This window comes from Equus quagga, chromosome 7 (assembly GCF_021613505.1).
Source record: "Equus quagga isolate Etosha38 chromosome 7, UCLA_HA_Equagga_1.0, whole genome shotgun sequence".
Taxonomy (NCBI): Eukaryota; Metazoa; Chordata; class Mammalia; order Perissodactyla; family Equidae; genus Equus; species Equus quagga.
In genome coordinates this window covers 47,483,482-47,500,235 of record NC_060273.1, presented here as the reverse complement: position 1 = coordinate 47,500,235, position 16,754 = coordinate 47,483,482, and the positions used below count along the sequence as shown (strand labels likewise).

The 16,754-nt window shown below is 41.9% G+C and overlaps 1 protein-coding gene across 4 annotated transcripts in view; it reads right to left on the bottom strand.

Moving 5' to 3' along the window:
- Positions 1 to 3,310: 3,310 nt before the first annotated feature.
- Positions 3,311 to 16,754, bottom strand: part of UIMC1 (ubiquitin interaction motif containing 1) — a 111,243-nt gene continuing 97,799 nt past the window's right edge. For 3 of the 4 annotated variants that reach the window (XM_046667490.1, XM_046667492.1, XM_046667491.1), the window contains 5 exons: positions 9,875 to 9,959; positions 7,590 to 7,761; positions 5,412 to 5,475; positions 4,289 to 4,331; positions 3,311 to 3,761 (listed from right to left, as the gene is read on the bottom strand). In XM_046667490.1, the coding sequence (XP_046523446.1) occupies positions 3,551 to 3,761; positions 4,289 to 4,331; positions 5,412 to 5,475; positions 7,590 to 7,761; positions 9,875 to 9,959 (575 nt within the window). In that variant the 3' untranslated portion in view covers positions 3,311 to 3,550. The remainder of the gene's footprint in view (positions 3,762 to 4,288; positions 4,332 to 5,411; positions 5,476 to 7,589; positions 7,762 to 9,874; positions 9,960 to 16,754) is intronic. The other variant, XM_046667493.1, reaches the window with a different exon arrangement.

The following is a 16,754-nucleotide window of genomic DNA, read 5'->3' as shown; positions in this document are numbered from 1 at the left end:
CACACCATACATAGTTGTATATCTTACTTGCAGGTCCTTCTAGTTGTGGGATGTAGGATGCCGCCTCAACGTGGCCTGACCCGCAGTGCCACACCCACACCCACACCCAGGATCCGAACCCTGGGGCACCGCAGTGGAGCGGGCGAACTTAACCACTTGGCCACGGAGCCGGCCCCCTCCTCTATTTTTTGTATGTGGGATGCAGCCACAGCATAGCTTTACTAGTGGCACAGAGGTCCATGCTTGGGATCCAAACCCGTAAACACCAGGCCACCAAAGTCACGTGCTCGAACTTAACCACTATGCCACTGGGCTGGCCCTGAGGCTGGGGTTTTATCCTCCAACTTCCATCTTTCACTCGCTGAATGCTGCCTCGGGGGCTCTAACTCCCTGGCACTCCCAGCATGTGCCACACACAAGCCTACAGAAGTGTTAAGGCAGACTTGCAGGTTCTTGCAATAGGACCCTGTGGGTACGTAATAGAAGAGTGAATGCCCAGGGAAAATGGGCAAGGCACAGCCTCTGCTAGTGGGCTGTTCTAAGGATGAAATGAAATACCAGGACCACAGTGCTTAACAGAGAGAAGTCTACTTCTCTTTCCCAACTTACAGCAATAGCTTATGAAGTTCATACAGCTTCCCAACTCTCTGAGTTGACAACACCAGCAGAACAGCAGCTTCCCATGTCAGAACACGCAAAAAACCCCAGGGGACCTAGGCAAGCTCCAAATGCCCAGGACCCCAGCTTGCCATGGAAGGTTGACGGTTGATGGAGCTCAGGTAGTCGAGGGTTCACTCCTCTAAGAACTGTCTCCACTTGCACCTGCACCCCACCTCTCTGGCTTTTCCACCTCTCACTGTAACATTACCTATGACGTACAAAACTGGCAGCACATTCATAACAACTGCTGACACTCATCATCTACGTGATAAGATACTGTGCCTTTATACACATTATCCTACTTCTTAGAATCCTGTGTGTATGATTTTTCCCATTTTATGGACAAGGAAACTAGGTCTCAGAGAGGTTAACTTGTATCAGAAGTGGGTTCAGACTCAGGTTGACGTGACATTCTTTCCGCTTTTTCTCTCCACGGTCTCACTAATGCCCCTCCCACACAACCACTGGCATGGGGAGAACAGACAAGCAACTTACCAAAAACCCGGGGGTGGGGGATGGGCACTGGGGAGATGGCTGTTTCCCCGACATCCCATTAGCTAATAAGCCTGGGTCCTCAGCCTGCTGATCCACACTCTCCTCCAACAACGTGCCACTGCTCCATGTTCTAGGCAGACTGCTCAATTTCAAGCTAAATAATTTACTTTCTAGAATCAGCCCTTTCCTTTTTCTTACTTTCAGGCAGAGAGAGAAACAAACTATCCCATTTATAGAGCTCTACTCCAGTAAACTGCCATTTAATGAGAGAGAAGGCTGGAGGGATTTAAGCTTATGGGATATAACTGATAAACTACTTTTCATTACAAGGTAAACAAGAAAAGAATCAATACTAGAGTCAAAATATAGCATTTTCTTTAGGACTGAAGACACGTGGCACTGCGGTCTCACCACCATGGACAAAAAGTGGTTTCATTTCTTCCTCTGAGCCTTTGTTTCCTCATCTGAAAATTGGAGAGGATAATACCTACCTCAAACGGTTGCTGTGAGAATTAAACACAGCTACATACATTGCCTGAACCATAGCAGTTGCTCAAAAAATAATAGCTATTATTTATGTGATGTTGGCTGCAATGTCAGTGCCATCCAACACCAAGACATGGAAGGAAAAGACAGTGAGCCTGCCATCCTGCCTTCTTCTAACTCAAAGCGCTTGTGGGCAAAGGCACCTACACAGTAAACAGTGCCTTAAAGGCCTGTGCTGTGCCTTCCATCCTAGCTATCTCTGACTTCCCCAATCTAACACACACTTCATTTTCATTTTAAAACAAAGGAAAAGGTAACTTTGGACTTGATAAATCAGAAGTTAGGAGAGTGTGATAACGTTATCCTCATTATCCTGTCCCAGGACCCTTTCCTGGTCAGTAGCTACCTTTCACAGTCTTTCATTCCATCTTCAAATCAGCTTGGGCCAAAGCTAGCTTTTTTGTTTTGTTTTCGTGTTTTGGTGAAGATGATTGGCTCTGAGCTAACATCTGTTGCCAATCTTTCTCTTTTTGCTTGAGGAAGATTGTTGCTGAGCTAACATCTGTGGCAATCTTCTTCTGTTTTGTATGTGGGATGCTACCACAGCATGGCTTCATGAGTAGTGTAGGTCCATGCCCAGGATCCAAACTGGCGAACCCTGGGCCTCCAAAGCGGAGCACACTAACTTAACCATTATGCCACCAGGCCAGCCCCAAAGCTAGCTTTCTTAACATTCTTGTTTGGTTATCTCTGTCAGTTAGTTGCTTCTGCCATCTGACCTCCTCTCATCTTTGGAGTCTGCCCATGCACTGAGGACAGTCACAGCTCTGTTCTGCATTGAAATCTCCTGGGCAATGTGGTCAAGAATGTGCACTCTTCTACTTACTAAGGTACTGAAACATAAACTATTTCCTGTTGCTGCTATGACCTTTGACAGTAAGAGAACCAATTTCGGTTTTAACAGATGAATACGCCTGGCACCCCCACTGGTTAATCTAGGAAGAAAAAGTAATTGCAAAGGAACTAGTAACAAAGTGTTTATGTACACACTACTGAGAAGAAGGGCAGGACATACCCCTCAAAGGTCCTATGCTGTGGCTGAGAATTCTTTTTTTTTTTTTAAGATTTTATTTTTCCTTTTTCTCCCCAAAGTTGCATAGTTGTGTACATAGTTGTGTATTTTTAGTTGTGAGTCCTTCTAGTTGTGGCATATGGGACGCTGCCTCAGCATGACTGATGAGCAGTGCCCTGTCCATGCCCAGGATTCGAACTGGTGAAACCCTGGGCTGCTGAAGTGGAGTGTGTGAACTTAACCACTCGGCCATGGGGACAGCCCCTGGCTGAGAATACTTAACTGGGCGAAGCAGCAAGATGAAGTGACAGGTCATTGAATGGTAGGGATAGCAGAATAAGAAGTAGGATTCCAGAATGGTGTCAGAAAAGGTCAAGGGAGCAACCACACTGTGTTTGGAAGTGTACACTACACATTCAGTAAATATAGGCAGTATGTCAAAGACCAGTAATGGAATTCATTTGGAAACATGTAATTTATGACTCTGAGAACTAGCTCCACAATTAAAATATCTCCACCCCTAACCCCGTAACACAGAGTGAAAAAAAGGAAAATCTCCATCTTGTTGAAATAAAATTTCATACAAACATAGATAAATATATTTAAATTTTCTTTTAACTATAAGCGAATTCAAACAGACTGGTATAAAACAGAATACTATACACAGTTGTCTGTATAGCTCATAGAAAACATAAAAACCAGAATGCTGAGTAGGTGCTGGTGGTGAAAATCGCAGGGCCAAAACTTACTCAACAGTGAACTGGAGGCCATTAAGGCTTAATGAACATGGCCTATCCCTACTGCTAATGGATCGGTCAACCTGTGGACTCTAGAAATTCAAGATTTTCTCCTTCTTCCTCTGCCTGCTTTGGTCCGTGTCCGGCTAACTGGTCGGACAGTAAGTTGCTTTTTGAAGTCTACTAAACAATCTGTGGCTTCTGAAATGGAAACAAAAGACTTGATGGGAGACTCATTTAAGTCAAGATGTGCAAGGGAACTCTGCATCTCTCTGCTGCAGCCTGCCTCTTCCATCCCTGGTGAGGGCAACCTAGAGAGAAGGGGGAAAAATTCAGAATTCAATATACACCTACTAATAGGCATTAAGTATGTGTCACACATTGTACCAGGGGCTTTTACACATATTATTAGTTTATATAATCTTTATAAAAATCCAACCAGAGAAGTACTATCATTCCCTCTTCACAGATGAGGACACTGGGTAAATCATATACCCAAAGCCAAACAGTTAGGCAGTGAGATAATAAGGATTCAGACCCAAATTCTCAAGTTGCTTGAAATCTAAGTCATAAAACCAAGGTTGAGGTGGGATAAAGAGGTGGGGGGGAGTAAGACACAACTTTGTTCTGCTTGTGTTAACACCATGAGTGTACTGAGCTAGCCAATCAATTCTTAGACCAGATATATGAGGGTCACAGAGCTATACAGAGAGGTCACAGTTCCAGAGTGATTTCTACTTTGACAGTTTGAATATCATACTATACACAGAACCCAGGACCAGGTCTGTACTTTTCTAGAACTGCTAACAGCCACATTTCAATGCACACCCCAATTCACCTGAAGGCTCCTATTTCTGAAGACTTAGTCTTTATCTCTGCATCTGTGACAGGAGAGAAAAGGCAACAAATGCTGTTAGTAGTGTTGTAGTCATACTACTTCTCACTGATCATGTGCTTCCTGTGTTCTAGGCACTGCTTTTCATCAGGCTTATCCAGGTAGCTCAGATTCCCAACCCCCAGACCAATGGAATGTGAGCATTAGCATCCAACAGGCTCAGGTGCAGAAGTACTAGGATGAACACTTTTGAATGAACCACCGCTGAGTAAATCTACTTCAAATCTGGACTTGAGGAATAAGGGTTTGCCAAGGGAAATGTGCTACCTGCAGATTCACAACCTGCTGATCTAGAGGCAGCAGGCTGTGGGACTCGGAGAAGCAGCCTTTTTATAGTGATCAGAAGGCAAAACAGATTTACTTGGTGGGAATGCACTATTAGAACTGGATGGCAAGCAAATCTCACCAGGCTTAAGCCAAAGATCCTCTTCCATCTGCATCCAGGGAATGTTAACAACAGCCACTAATAACAACAACAGTAATAATAGCAGCTAACATTTATCAAGAGCCTATTTATGTTGGGAACATGTCGGGAGCTTTACTAGCTATAATCCGTGCAATCTATGAAGTTAGTATTACTAACTCTATGCAATGCTCTTAACCAACCACTCTACTACTCCCTAAATACTAGGCACAAAGAGACAGAGTCATTTCCCATAATCCCTGAGGAGCACAGGTCGGGACACTAAGCTAAAGGTAACATATGAACCATACAAAAAACATTAGGAGGAGATAGTAACGTCTGCATGTCTAGTTTTCCATGCTTGCTCCTTCAGAAGGTACTTGGGGCTTGTGTCATTCCCTTATGATTTAAAAATGCTTTTTTTTCCCAGTTTAACAGGCAGTCCTGAAAGTTTAGGCTTTACAAAGCCAGAAATGAAACATACGATGAACAAGACAGGGTATCTCCCCATCTTCCTTAGGGAGAAATGACCTAGAATGAATCTCAAAGGCTGACTGACAAGGTCAAATATGCACCCACATAACTCCAACCAATAATTAAGGAGTCGGCAGTGGCTATTTTTCCTGGAAGGCCTTAGGGAGAAGCTGGTCCTGGGGTCCTCACCTGCAGTCTTGTGCTCGGTTTGTTCCAAGAGACTAAGGAGTCGGCCTTCTCTGCAACCTTTTTCCTGTAACAGAAGAAAATACATGAAAGGGTTACCTCATGACAGAGTGTCTGAAATACAACCTCTTTAGCCCAGATCAACCTGTTTCCAGGAGAAAAGAGGTGTAGGGGCACAGCTTTAAAAAAAGTCTTTTGCTTTCTAATAAATGAGGGTACACAAGTAAATAACCAAACTGTGATGAATGGAACACATCTTTATGCCAAGAGTATTACTCAAGAATGGATACCAGAGTCAAGGCAAATTATTCCACCAAGATCCTATTAGAGAAGAGTAGCCTTTGACCTCTGATAGATTTGGAGCGATTTAAAACAGAAAATAACAGTTTCAAGGTAGCTTCTAGAGGCAGTGATGCAAGAAGAATAAACTGGCTCTATGGTATAAGTACTTACCTATAAGCCCCAACTCAAAATCACCACCTCAGAATCACCCCACTCACACAGGGGTCCCTTTCTTCTGTCATGACAGATAATGGCTTCTCCATCTTAGTGTGCAGTGATTGCTGTGTGAGTAAGCCTAGAATATGGAGCTGCTGTTGTATCTTTGATCTCTAAGCCACAGATCTTCCTGATCTCTAACCAAAAAGCCCAGAAAACACATTCATCCTCCCAGTCAGGGCCAGATTCCACGGCTTCCTAAGGCCAGGCACATGAAGCATTCAACAGAGTTGATCTCGAATATGTTCCTGGCAGTTGAGGTATGATTGGATACCCTCTCTGGAAAGCAATCTGGCAGTATGTTTCAAGAGATTTTAAAATGTTTATGTCCACTGCCCTAAGAGTTCCACTTCAAGAAATCTATTGTAAGAAAATAATCAGTGGTGCAAAGACTGATTAATATTTTAAATACAGTCTTATAATACAAAAAAATTGGAAAGAACCTGAATGTCCAATAATATGAGAATGGCTAAGTGACTATCTGTGTGATACAAATATTAAGAATAATTAAAAAAAAATAGTTTAGGGACCAGCCCTGTGGCCGAGTGGTTAAGTTCGTGCGCTCCGCTGAGGCAGCCCAAGATTTCACTGGTTCGGATCCTGGGTGCAGACATGGCACCGCTCACCAAGCCATGCTGGGGCAGCATCCCACATGCCACAACTGGAAAGACCCACAACTAAGAATATACAACTATGCACCAGGGAGCTTTGGGGAGAAAAAGGAAAAAAATTAAAATCTTAAAAAAAAAAAAGTTTAGGGGCCGGCCCGGTGGCTGATTGGTTGGGTTCACGTGCTCCAATTTGGCAGCCCAGGGTTTCACTGGTTCAGATCCTGGGCGCGGACATGGCATGGCTCATTAGGCCATGTTGAGGCGGCGTCCCACATGCCCCAACTGGCAGGATCCACAACTAAAAAAGTATACAACTATATACTGGGGGGATTTGGGGAGAAAAAGCAGAAAACAAAAAAAAAGATTTGCAACAGTTGTTAGTTCAGGTGCCAATCTTTAAAAAAAAAAAGTTTAAAAATAAACCCGGGAAGGTATTGATGCTAGTGTTAAGTGTATATACACAAATACATCTATACACAATACACATATATATGAAGATATATGTGGTGTCACACATATGGTGTCAACTACATTAAAAATGTATAGAAAAAAAGACCAGAGAAAAATAAGCCAAAATTACAAGTTCTCTCTTCTTTTTGGTGAGGAAGAATGGCCCTGAGCTAACATCCATTATCAGTCTTCTTTTTGCTTGAGGAAGATTGTCTCTGAGCTAACATCTGTGCCAATCTTCCTTTATTTTGTATGTGGGATGCCACCACAGTATGGCTTGATGAGCTGTGTGTAGGTCTGTGCCTGGGATCCAAACCTGTGAACCCCAGGCAGCTGAAGGACAGTGTGTGTACTGAACTACTGCACCACTGGGCCGGCCCCTAAAAGTTATCTTTGAGTAGCGAAATTATGGGTGATAATTTGTTGATTCGTCATACTTTTGTTTGAATGTCCGTACACTACAATGAGCATATACTACTTTTTAATTAAATGAGAAAATAATTTTAAAAAGCATAAATCTTATTTCAAGATAAACAGAAGACAAGGAGTAGGGGGGAGAGGGGAACCCCAGAATAGAACTGTGGAGGGTTAGGTAGCCTTTCCTAAAGCACTCCACACATACCTTTGGGTTCCTCCGCTGCTGCTGCTGCTTCCCCTCCACAGTTGAGCATACTCTCCCACTCTCTTCAGGCCCATCTCCTTGGTCACCCCTTGCAAGCTGGAGACAGGACTCTACGTGACACTGGTACTCTCTCAGTGGGATCAGGGATTTACAGAGGTAACACTTCTCATTCCTAGCCAATCAGAAGAAAGGGAGAAAAGGCAGTTTTCAGATTGGCTTTTGCCTCTGGGCTCCTGGATAAGTCTCAAATTGTGTTTTTACGTCTCAAAGTTATTCTTCGAAGGAGACATGTCAACCAAAGCAGATTCGCTCAGCAGGATCTCCAATAAAACGAACCCAATGCCAATCAAAAGGATTGAGTGATTAACGGTTTTCCCCGGCTGTTTCTCTGTACCCTGCTGTTGCAGCAGTAGGATGGTAATGAAATCAGCCCTTCTAACTATCTCAAACAATGCTGATTGCTCTTCAGACATAAAATATTCTGTCAAACTCTTCTGAAATTAAGTGTAATAATTTTTTCAAAAGGAAGTTAAAATTTAGACAGAAAAGGGAGCACCAAGAGCATTAGATCAAGATGACATTTTTACCAGGGTGGGTGAACTTGTGTGATTAGTAAATCAAGTCTGTCTATGTACTGACTTCCTTAATTCTACAACATGCAACATCAACTAGGAAGTTACCAAAGCCATGCGGCTCTGCCAGAGGCTTTTGCATAACTTCATATACACAATTATTATTATCTTTTTATAACAGTAGAGTTTGTGGCAAGAGAGGAAATCATGTTCTTGATGTAAGGTTTACTGGACATCAGTGAAAACAGAATCACTGGGGACAAAGGAAGAAAATAAACATTTATTAAGTATTTTCTCTGTGGTGAGAACGAGTGCAAGGCCCTTGCACCAACTGTGAGAAATACAATTTCTCAATTAATTCTTTGGCCCTATTAGGAAGGTACTATTCTCCCCAAGGTCCTAAAGCTAATAATTGTTAGAACCCAGGTCTGCCTGACTCATAAGATCATTTTAGTTTTAAGAAGCTAAAGAAAACTTTCCAAAGCTTGCTAATATCTTAGACTTCTCTCTCTGGCCATTACTATCCAGTGACTATAGCAAGAGAGATTTGCATTAGCTCTAAGGAAAAATTTGTCTGGAGGTCTTTAAAATAGGAGAAATAGTCTCTCAAGTACTTAATCATCTGGGAGAAGGCAAGTACAAGTCTGCTTTATGAGAAAAGTTAGACCAGTGTACCTTTCAAGGTTTACTAATTAATGCAAAAAGCATTTAATAATCCCCTAGTACATGAGAGGGAGCAGCAGTGTGGAAGAAGTGTAAGTTTTTGAGTCAGGCTGACTTTGCCAGTTCATCTTGGCCACGTGATCTTAACCATTTACTTATAATTCTCTTCAGTTTCTTTATCTATTTTTTAAAAAAGAAAGGATAACTACCTTACCAGCTATTGTGAGAGTTACAAAGTAAATAAAGCACCTAGCACAGTGGCTGGTACCTAACATTAGGTGCTCAAGAAACAGCTATTGCTGTCTCAGATACATTTTATTAGATCCTGAAAATACAAACACAAATGAAGGCAAGTATCTGCCTTCAAATAACCCACAGCCTACCCAGGGAGACAGAAATGTCAAAAAAGAAAAACAATTACTGCAATACAGTATGATGAATACAGTCCTAGAGGAATGTCTGCATGACAGTAGGATTCCAAAAGGAGCAAGTGATCAGCTCTGCTCAACTCGATTAGGAAAAGCAGCCCTGAAATTTAGAGTCTGAGATCTGTGTTTCAAAGATAAATGTTTCTGCCTAATGACTAATTGTTCTCATGTATTGTTGGTAATGTCTTTACTTTTGAGAGGCAGCACTTACACCTCACCCGCCCCTTAGAATGCACTCTCCTAGTCAAGCTGCAACTCGCAACGCAAGGAAGTCTTCTATATTGCTCAACCTTGTGCAACTCAACTTCTGTACCATTGCATCACAAAATAGCTCTCTGTTCCCTAAAAGCACCAAACACCAATATGCAAAGTCAAGAAAAACAGAAAGCTAAGAGCAATGTGAGAATGGAGTGGACGGCAGGATTTTTTTTTTAGAGTAATGAAAAGGGATACAGAGGCCACCTACACTGCATGAACTGGGAATAAGAAAAAGGCATCCAAGCTGCGAAGTGATTGGCAGGCCAAAGAAACCTTGGGTAAAAGAGGACTTGCTCTCTTTATTCAGTCCAAGCAATGGTATTTCATGTGAAAGGAGAGCTCTGTGAACACTGTACCTACTTACTTGTCAATGTCTAGGAAAGTCTGGGCGGCTGTCCCACTCTTGCTCTTACTCTTGCTCTTGGCCTCTTTTTGTCTCCGTGTCAGCACTTTTGACAAAAAAAAGAAGAAAAACTGTTAGTTAGCAGTAGAACTGAATACATAAAAGACAAAATTTTTAGGAAGAAGCAAAGTTTAAAATCCTAGTCCACTGGGAAAAGTGCATAGTCTGGGAAACCTCTGTCTTTCTAGGATAGAGAATAACACTGTAACGTACAGACTGAAACTGCTAGCCACAAGATACTCCATACTTGCTAATGAGATATATAGATTCCTTATTTGCCATGAGACCTAAACATCTAGCCCACACCAAGAAAGGTTTTTGTGTACTACCTCAACTTACAGCACTTGAGGGACGGATTTATACTTTCCCAACCGAAATTCTGTCTGGTGTGACACACACTCCAATGAGATGCTCTATGAAATGCAGTAATGATGGCCACATCTGAGTGCTCACATTAGCTCCAATCTTTACAAAATTCCAGAAAGTGCTCCATTTACAGTGAGGAAAGTGGAGTTCAGAACCGTTAACACAACCAGACTTCCACTACACTAGGACTACCTCCCCATTCTAGTGGGTATAGACAGCTTTAGCCCAGGTGGCATACAAATACTTTGTCTCACACCATAAGGCATCTGTTGATGAAATCGTAGTCTCTTAAAGGATCTTGGAGGTTATTTAATCAACTGCTTTCCAGTCTTTAATCCATGCAGTAACAAGAAAAACAGTGACCATCTCATTTCAAATCTTGCCTTCTTCCCTCTTGACACTTGAAATCCCATGACAGAGAATTTAGGAAGGTTATTGGTTCACAAAATAATTTAGGTTGTGAAGTATTTATCTAGCCCAGGAGGAAACTTTTTCTGTAAAAGGGCAGATCATAAATATTTTAGGCTTGGCAGGCCATATGGTCTCTGTCACAACTCTGCAACTCTGCAATGTAGTAGGAAGACAGACACAGATAACATATACATAATGGTGTGGTGTGTTCCAATAAAACTTTATTTACAAAAACAGATGTCTGGCTGGATTTGGCCCCCAGCTGGCCATCATTTGCCTATCCCTCCAGTCCAACCACCTACTCATAAAAATACTTCCTATAAGCATCCCTGACGAGCAATCATACAGTGTCGACTATATCCATTCACTGAGAGGCATTCCCTTCCTCCTAGGGAAACCCATTATACCGCTACACAATAATCTGGCCCAATGTGCATTGGGGGCTGTATGAATAAGTTTACCCCCTTTTACCACAAATCAGCTCTTTGAACACTTAACAAGCTGCATTACAATCTTGGATTTACTCTGTTGTCTGCTCCACTAAAATGTAACATCCTTCAAAGCAGGGACTATATCTAGTCATTAAGCCAATCTCTAATAAGACTTGGATTGCAGGGGCCGGCCCCATGGCCGAGTGGTTAAGTTCACGTGCTCAGCTTCGGTGGCCCAGCGTTTCGCCAGTTTGGATCCTGGGTGCGGAGATGGAACTGCTCATCAGGCCATGCTGAGGCAGCATTCCACATGCCACAACTAGAAGGACACAAAACTAAAAATATACAACTGTGTACTGGGGGGCTTTGGGGAGAAAAAGGAAAAATAAAATCTGTTAAAAAAAAAAAAAAGACTTGCATTGCAGAAACTTTTGAGTGCCTAGGTTAGCTCTAATCCTTATAAGGATCCTCTGATTGGTGTTATTATTCTGTTCTATTTTAAAGGTATGGAAACAAACTCAGAGGAATTGACTCTGCCAAGCTATCACACTGGTAAGTAGCAGAACCCAGGATAGAATCTGTATCTCTCTGACTCCTATACCCATGTTGTACCTTCCTAGTTAACCTCCTCTACGAATACACCCCAATTTGTCAGTGTCTCTTTTTATATGTGGCGCCACAAACTAGACGTAGTACTCAGCAAGCAGTCTGACCAGTAAAGGAATACAAGAACTACAAACTACCTCATCTAAAGACACATTCTACTAATTTAGACAAGGCTGTGTTTGCTGTATTGACAATCTTGGTAGACTATTGGCTTAAAATGAGCTTAAAGGCAATTAAGATCGATCCCCTACCCTCCCAAATCCTTCAAATAAAACGTTATTAAGACAGGTCTCCTAAATCTATACTTGGATAACTAAGTTGTTGGGTATTTCCACCCCCTTAAACACAGGACTTTGTATTTGTCCCTGTTCTTTTCAACTGAACATTCCAGTCTGTTGAGATCATCTGCAGTCTCGATTCTGTAATTGATGTTACTAGCTCTCTTTTCTAGCTTTGTGTCATCTGCATAAATGACAAGCATGCTTTCTACATCTTCATCCAAGTCACCAGGGAAAAATGAGTGTAAAGGATATGGCCAAGGACAGAAAACTGTGGCATGTTACCAGAGAAACCTATCTTCTTCTTCCTGGTCCAAGTTTCCTTGAAATACTTAATCAAGCAAATACTTATTGAGAATCTTCAATGTGCACGTAATTTGGGGAGATATATGAATGAGATAGGGTCCTTGCTCTTAAGGAACTTACAATTTACTAAAGGAGACAGCACATACACTCAAATAACTATAACATAAGGTGTAAAGAGATAAGCATAATAAAACAAGATCATACACGAAGCAATTATTAGTACTGTTTGTCTCTGAGGAAGTTGATAGGGACACCTGGGGACTGTAATAGGAGGGAGGTATATTTTTCACTACATACTTTTCTGTACTGTTGAATTAAAAATTAAAAGGGAAAAACAAGAGATTGGATTAAAGAAAGGTCTTAGATCCAAATTTGACTAGACAATCTATTTCTAAGGTTCCTTCCAACCCAGAGATTTTATAAGTGAAAATAAAGTACTGCAGAAGAAAAACATCCTAGACACAGTTGTATAACCATCATCAAATCCACCTCCTATTCTATCAGCCAGCCTACATTTCTCCATCTTATGTACAAGGACTTTACGAGAGATTTTATCAAGTGTCTTGCCGGAATCAATTCTTAAAAGGCTGGCACCTCACAGATTGCAGCAACTTTAAAGGGTTGTTTTCTCTTTCTCTCTCTCTATTTGTCTCCCATCTTGACTACCAAGTATTTTTCCAAAATAAACACTTGGAAACCACTCCACAGACAGGGCTGGAAAAAGATTTAATTGTTTCTACCTCTTTATATATACCACTACTACACTCAGCACAATGTTATTTGTTTATATGTCAGTTTCCTTTCTACACCATGCAACTTCCTAAATTCAGAGGTTCGGGGTTTTGTTTTCTTTTGATCTCTTCAGCATCCTCAGCAAAGTCTAGCACAGATCAGATGCTAACAAATATTTGCAATTAAATCATAGCAACAGATTCAAGAGAAAAAAAGAGCTCTTGTTTTATGAGGATGTACTCTGTGCCAGGGACTTTATAAACATAATCTCTAATCCTTACAACCACCCTGCAAGGCATACATCATTATCTCTATTTTATAGATGATGAAATATTAAACCTGATCAACATCCCAAAGCTAAAATAACAACAAGAACAACAAAGAAACATGGCACCAGGAATGCAATACAAGTCTGACTTTAAAGAGGCATTTGTTGTTTTACAAGAGCAGGCTGCCTCTCCTGGGTAATAACAGGGTAAAGGATGGAGAGAGAAAAAGTGGTAAGTGGTAAGTGAGTGGGCAGGTAGAAAAGAATCTGAGGGAAGAGACTTGGCAGATGGCTGAGAACTGTATGCTAATTCTATTATTAAATGTTCTGATCAGAGTGGACTGGACTGGGGCTTGCAGCTATGTTTTTCCTTTGAAACCTACTGCCCCTACCAAAGGAGCACAAAGGTTTAAGCTGCTCCAAAGGAGACTCCTACTCTGGTTTATGAGGGCTGAGACAGCCATTTCAACTAGCTGTAGGCAGTGAATTCAGTATAAAACTTAAATCCAAAACCCTAGCTGCTGGTGACAACAGCCCAAAGACTTCAAAAGGGAACAATGGAATCTGAGGGCAATTACCAGGAAAAGAACTACCAGAGCAATGTAAGCAAAACAGAAAGGAGGGATTATCACTGAGAGCACCACCTAAAAACCACGACCATCATCTCAGGCCTTTATATACCACTAGATGGAAAATGTCCTAAGGAGCTGCACTTGGGACTTGGCTTGGCGCTGTTAAGATACAAGGAAGCAGCAATGTCTACCATAATAAAGTACACCAACTTTTGAGTTGGACAAAACAAGTGTCCAAGTTGGGACTCTACTAGCTGTGTCGCCTTAGACAAGTTACTTAACCTGAGTATCAGCTGACTTACCTACAAAATGAGATGAAAACAGCATCTATCCTCACGGGTTTTGGTAAGGATCATGAATCAGACAATCCAATAAATTGTAAGAACATCCAGCCCACAGAAAGCACTCAACAAACATTAGTTGTTATTTTTATATAATTCTCATTATTATTCTTCTAGACTTATTTCTTAGTCTTATCCAAAGATTCAAGCCCATCCTTAGAACCAGCACCTACCAGCCTGTCTATGGGTTAGGTCTCAGTCTTAAGTGGTATCCATACTAATCTGTACAAACACAACGAACAAGTAAATACCCAAAGCATTACAGAACAATTACTGATATTATGTAAACACTGGCACATTTGTTTTACAAAATCCAAAGAAGACAAGTAATCAAAAATAAAAGCAGGGGGCCAGCCCCATGGTGTGGTGGTTAAGTTCACCAGAGTTCACAGGTTCAGATCCTGGGCACGGACCTAGCACTGCTCATCAAGCTATGCTGTGGTGGCATCCAACATAAAATAGAGGAAGACTGGCAAAAGATATTAGGTCAGTGATAATGTTCCTCACAAAAAATAAAAAAATAAAAATAAGGGCCAGCCTGGTGGCTAAGGTTCATGTGCTCTGCTTCAGCAGCCTGGAGTTGGCAGGTTCAGATCCCGGGTGCGGACCTATATATCACTTATCAAGCCATGCTGTGGTGGCATCCCACATATAAAATAGAGAAAGATTGGCAGCAGATGTTGGCTCAGGGACAACCTTCCTCACCAGAAAAAAAAATACAGCCTAGAACTGCAAACAATGAAGATAATGGCTCCTTGAGTAGAGTGGAAATTATATACAGGGAGAAGACAGATTTGGCAGAATGACAGTGATTATTAGTCTCCTCATTTTGTCTCTCTCAACCTCAAAACCACCTCAGCAGAAAATAATGGGAGTCCACAGAGCTGTGTATGTTCCTGCTAAGACCACCCCTCCTTCAGCCTAGCACTTCCTTAGTGGGATGTAAGAAGCACCAGCAAAGTTCTACCTGCATGTTGCCTGCCTCAATGCTGCCAGCCTCCTCTAAGAGACCAGTCTCAACAAAAAGGCTACCATTAGAACCCCTTATCTACCGTTCTCTGAGACATGTGGCTCTTTAAATTTAAATCTTAATTAGAATTAAACAAGGGCCGGCCCCGTGGCCGAGAGGTTAAGTTCGTGTGCTCTGCTTCAGTGGCCCAGGGTTTCACAGGTTCAAATCCTGGGCACTGACATGGCACCACTCGTCAAGCCATGCTGAGGCGGCATCCCACATGCCACAGCTAGAAGGACCCGCAACTAAAAATACACAACTATGTACTGAGGGACTTTGGGAGATAAAGGAAAATTAAAATCTCTTAAAAAAAAAAAAAAAAGAATTAAACAGAATTTAAAATTCAGCTTCTCAGTCCCAGGAGCCACACTTCAAGTACTCAGTAGCCACATATGACTACTGGCTACCATTTGACCCCACAGACAACAGAACATTTCTGTCACTGCAGACAGATCCACTGGATAGCACTATTCCTTTAAGATATAACCAGGAATAATTCTGTCATGCTTTAAATCTGTTTATCTTGGACACCAGAGAAATCCAAGCCTCTCCTGGCGTCCTTCATTACCTAGATTCTCATCCCCACAAGACTCTAATCTGTCAGCTGAGGAGACTTTTCTAATCTGACTCAACTTCCCACTCCTACTCTCAAAATGACTCTGTCCTCCGGAATTCATGTAAGTGATCAACAAAATCTCCAATGTTCTTAACCTCCTCTATGAAAGTTTCTTTCACCTTCTTACCCTGAAAGATGGCTGTCCCCTGAGGATATCACTTCTCCTTGTACCTTCTCAAGTACTGGCTTGTTCTGCCTTACGCCACGGTACTACTGAGCTGGAGAGTGCATAAATATCCTTTCTCCTTGTTGTTGCTTCCAGACTACCAGAAAAACTTAGTTTGAAGCAACCATTGTGCTACCCCACCCTGAGGTAGTCATCTCATATGCTCCTGATCACCTGACCTCTACCAGCCACCCCCACTTCCTGGTCATTCTCACTGAAAAATTTAATATATCATTTACTGTCTGTCTCATCACTACTCCTGCCATCATTCTTGATGACTTCAGTATCTACATATTAGACTGAAGCAAATGAAATGGCAGTTTTGTAGGTTCAATCTAAGGTATGATCCATCCAATACTGTGGCCTCTCAGTTTCTTGACCTCTTGGCTATCTACCCCATGGATCATACCATTTCAGCCTTTCTCAGGTGGAGTTCTAAGGGAGGAGAGAGCCTAATGCCCCAAGGCATCCACTGTATGTAACATTAACTCTGCCCTCTGCATCTAGAATGGTACCAGTTATGTATCATCCTTGGGAGAAGGAAACATTCAATTCATTTTCTGTGTTCTGTGGTTCCAATGAGGAACCCTGGCTGAGCCTGTCAATAATAATGGTGCCACTTCCAAGACCTCAATTTCAGATGTCCCATTCTCTGATCACCACCACCTATCTTTCCAACTTACTCCCTCTAATGCCCTAAGTCCAATAATCCTTCAGCCCCACTAGAAGGTCTAAT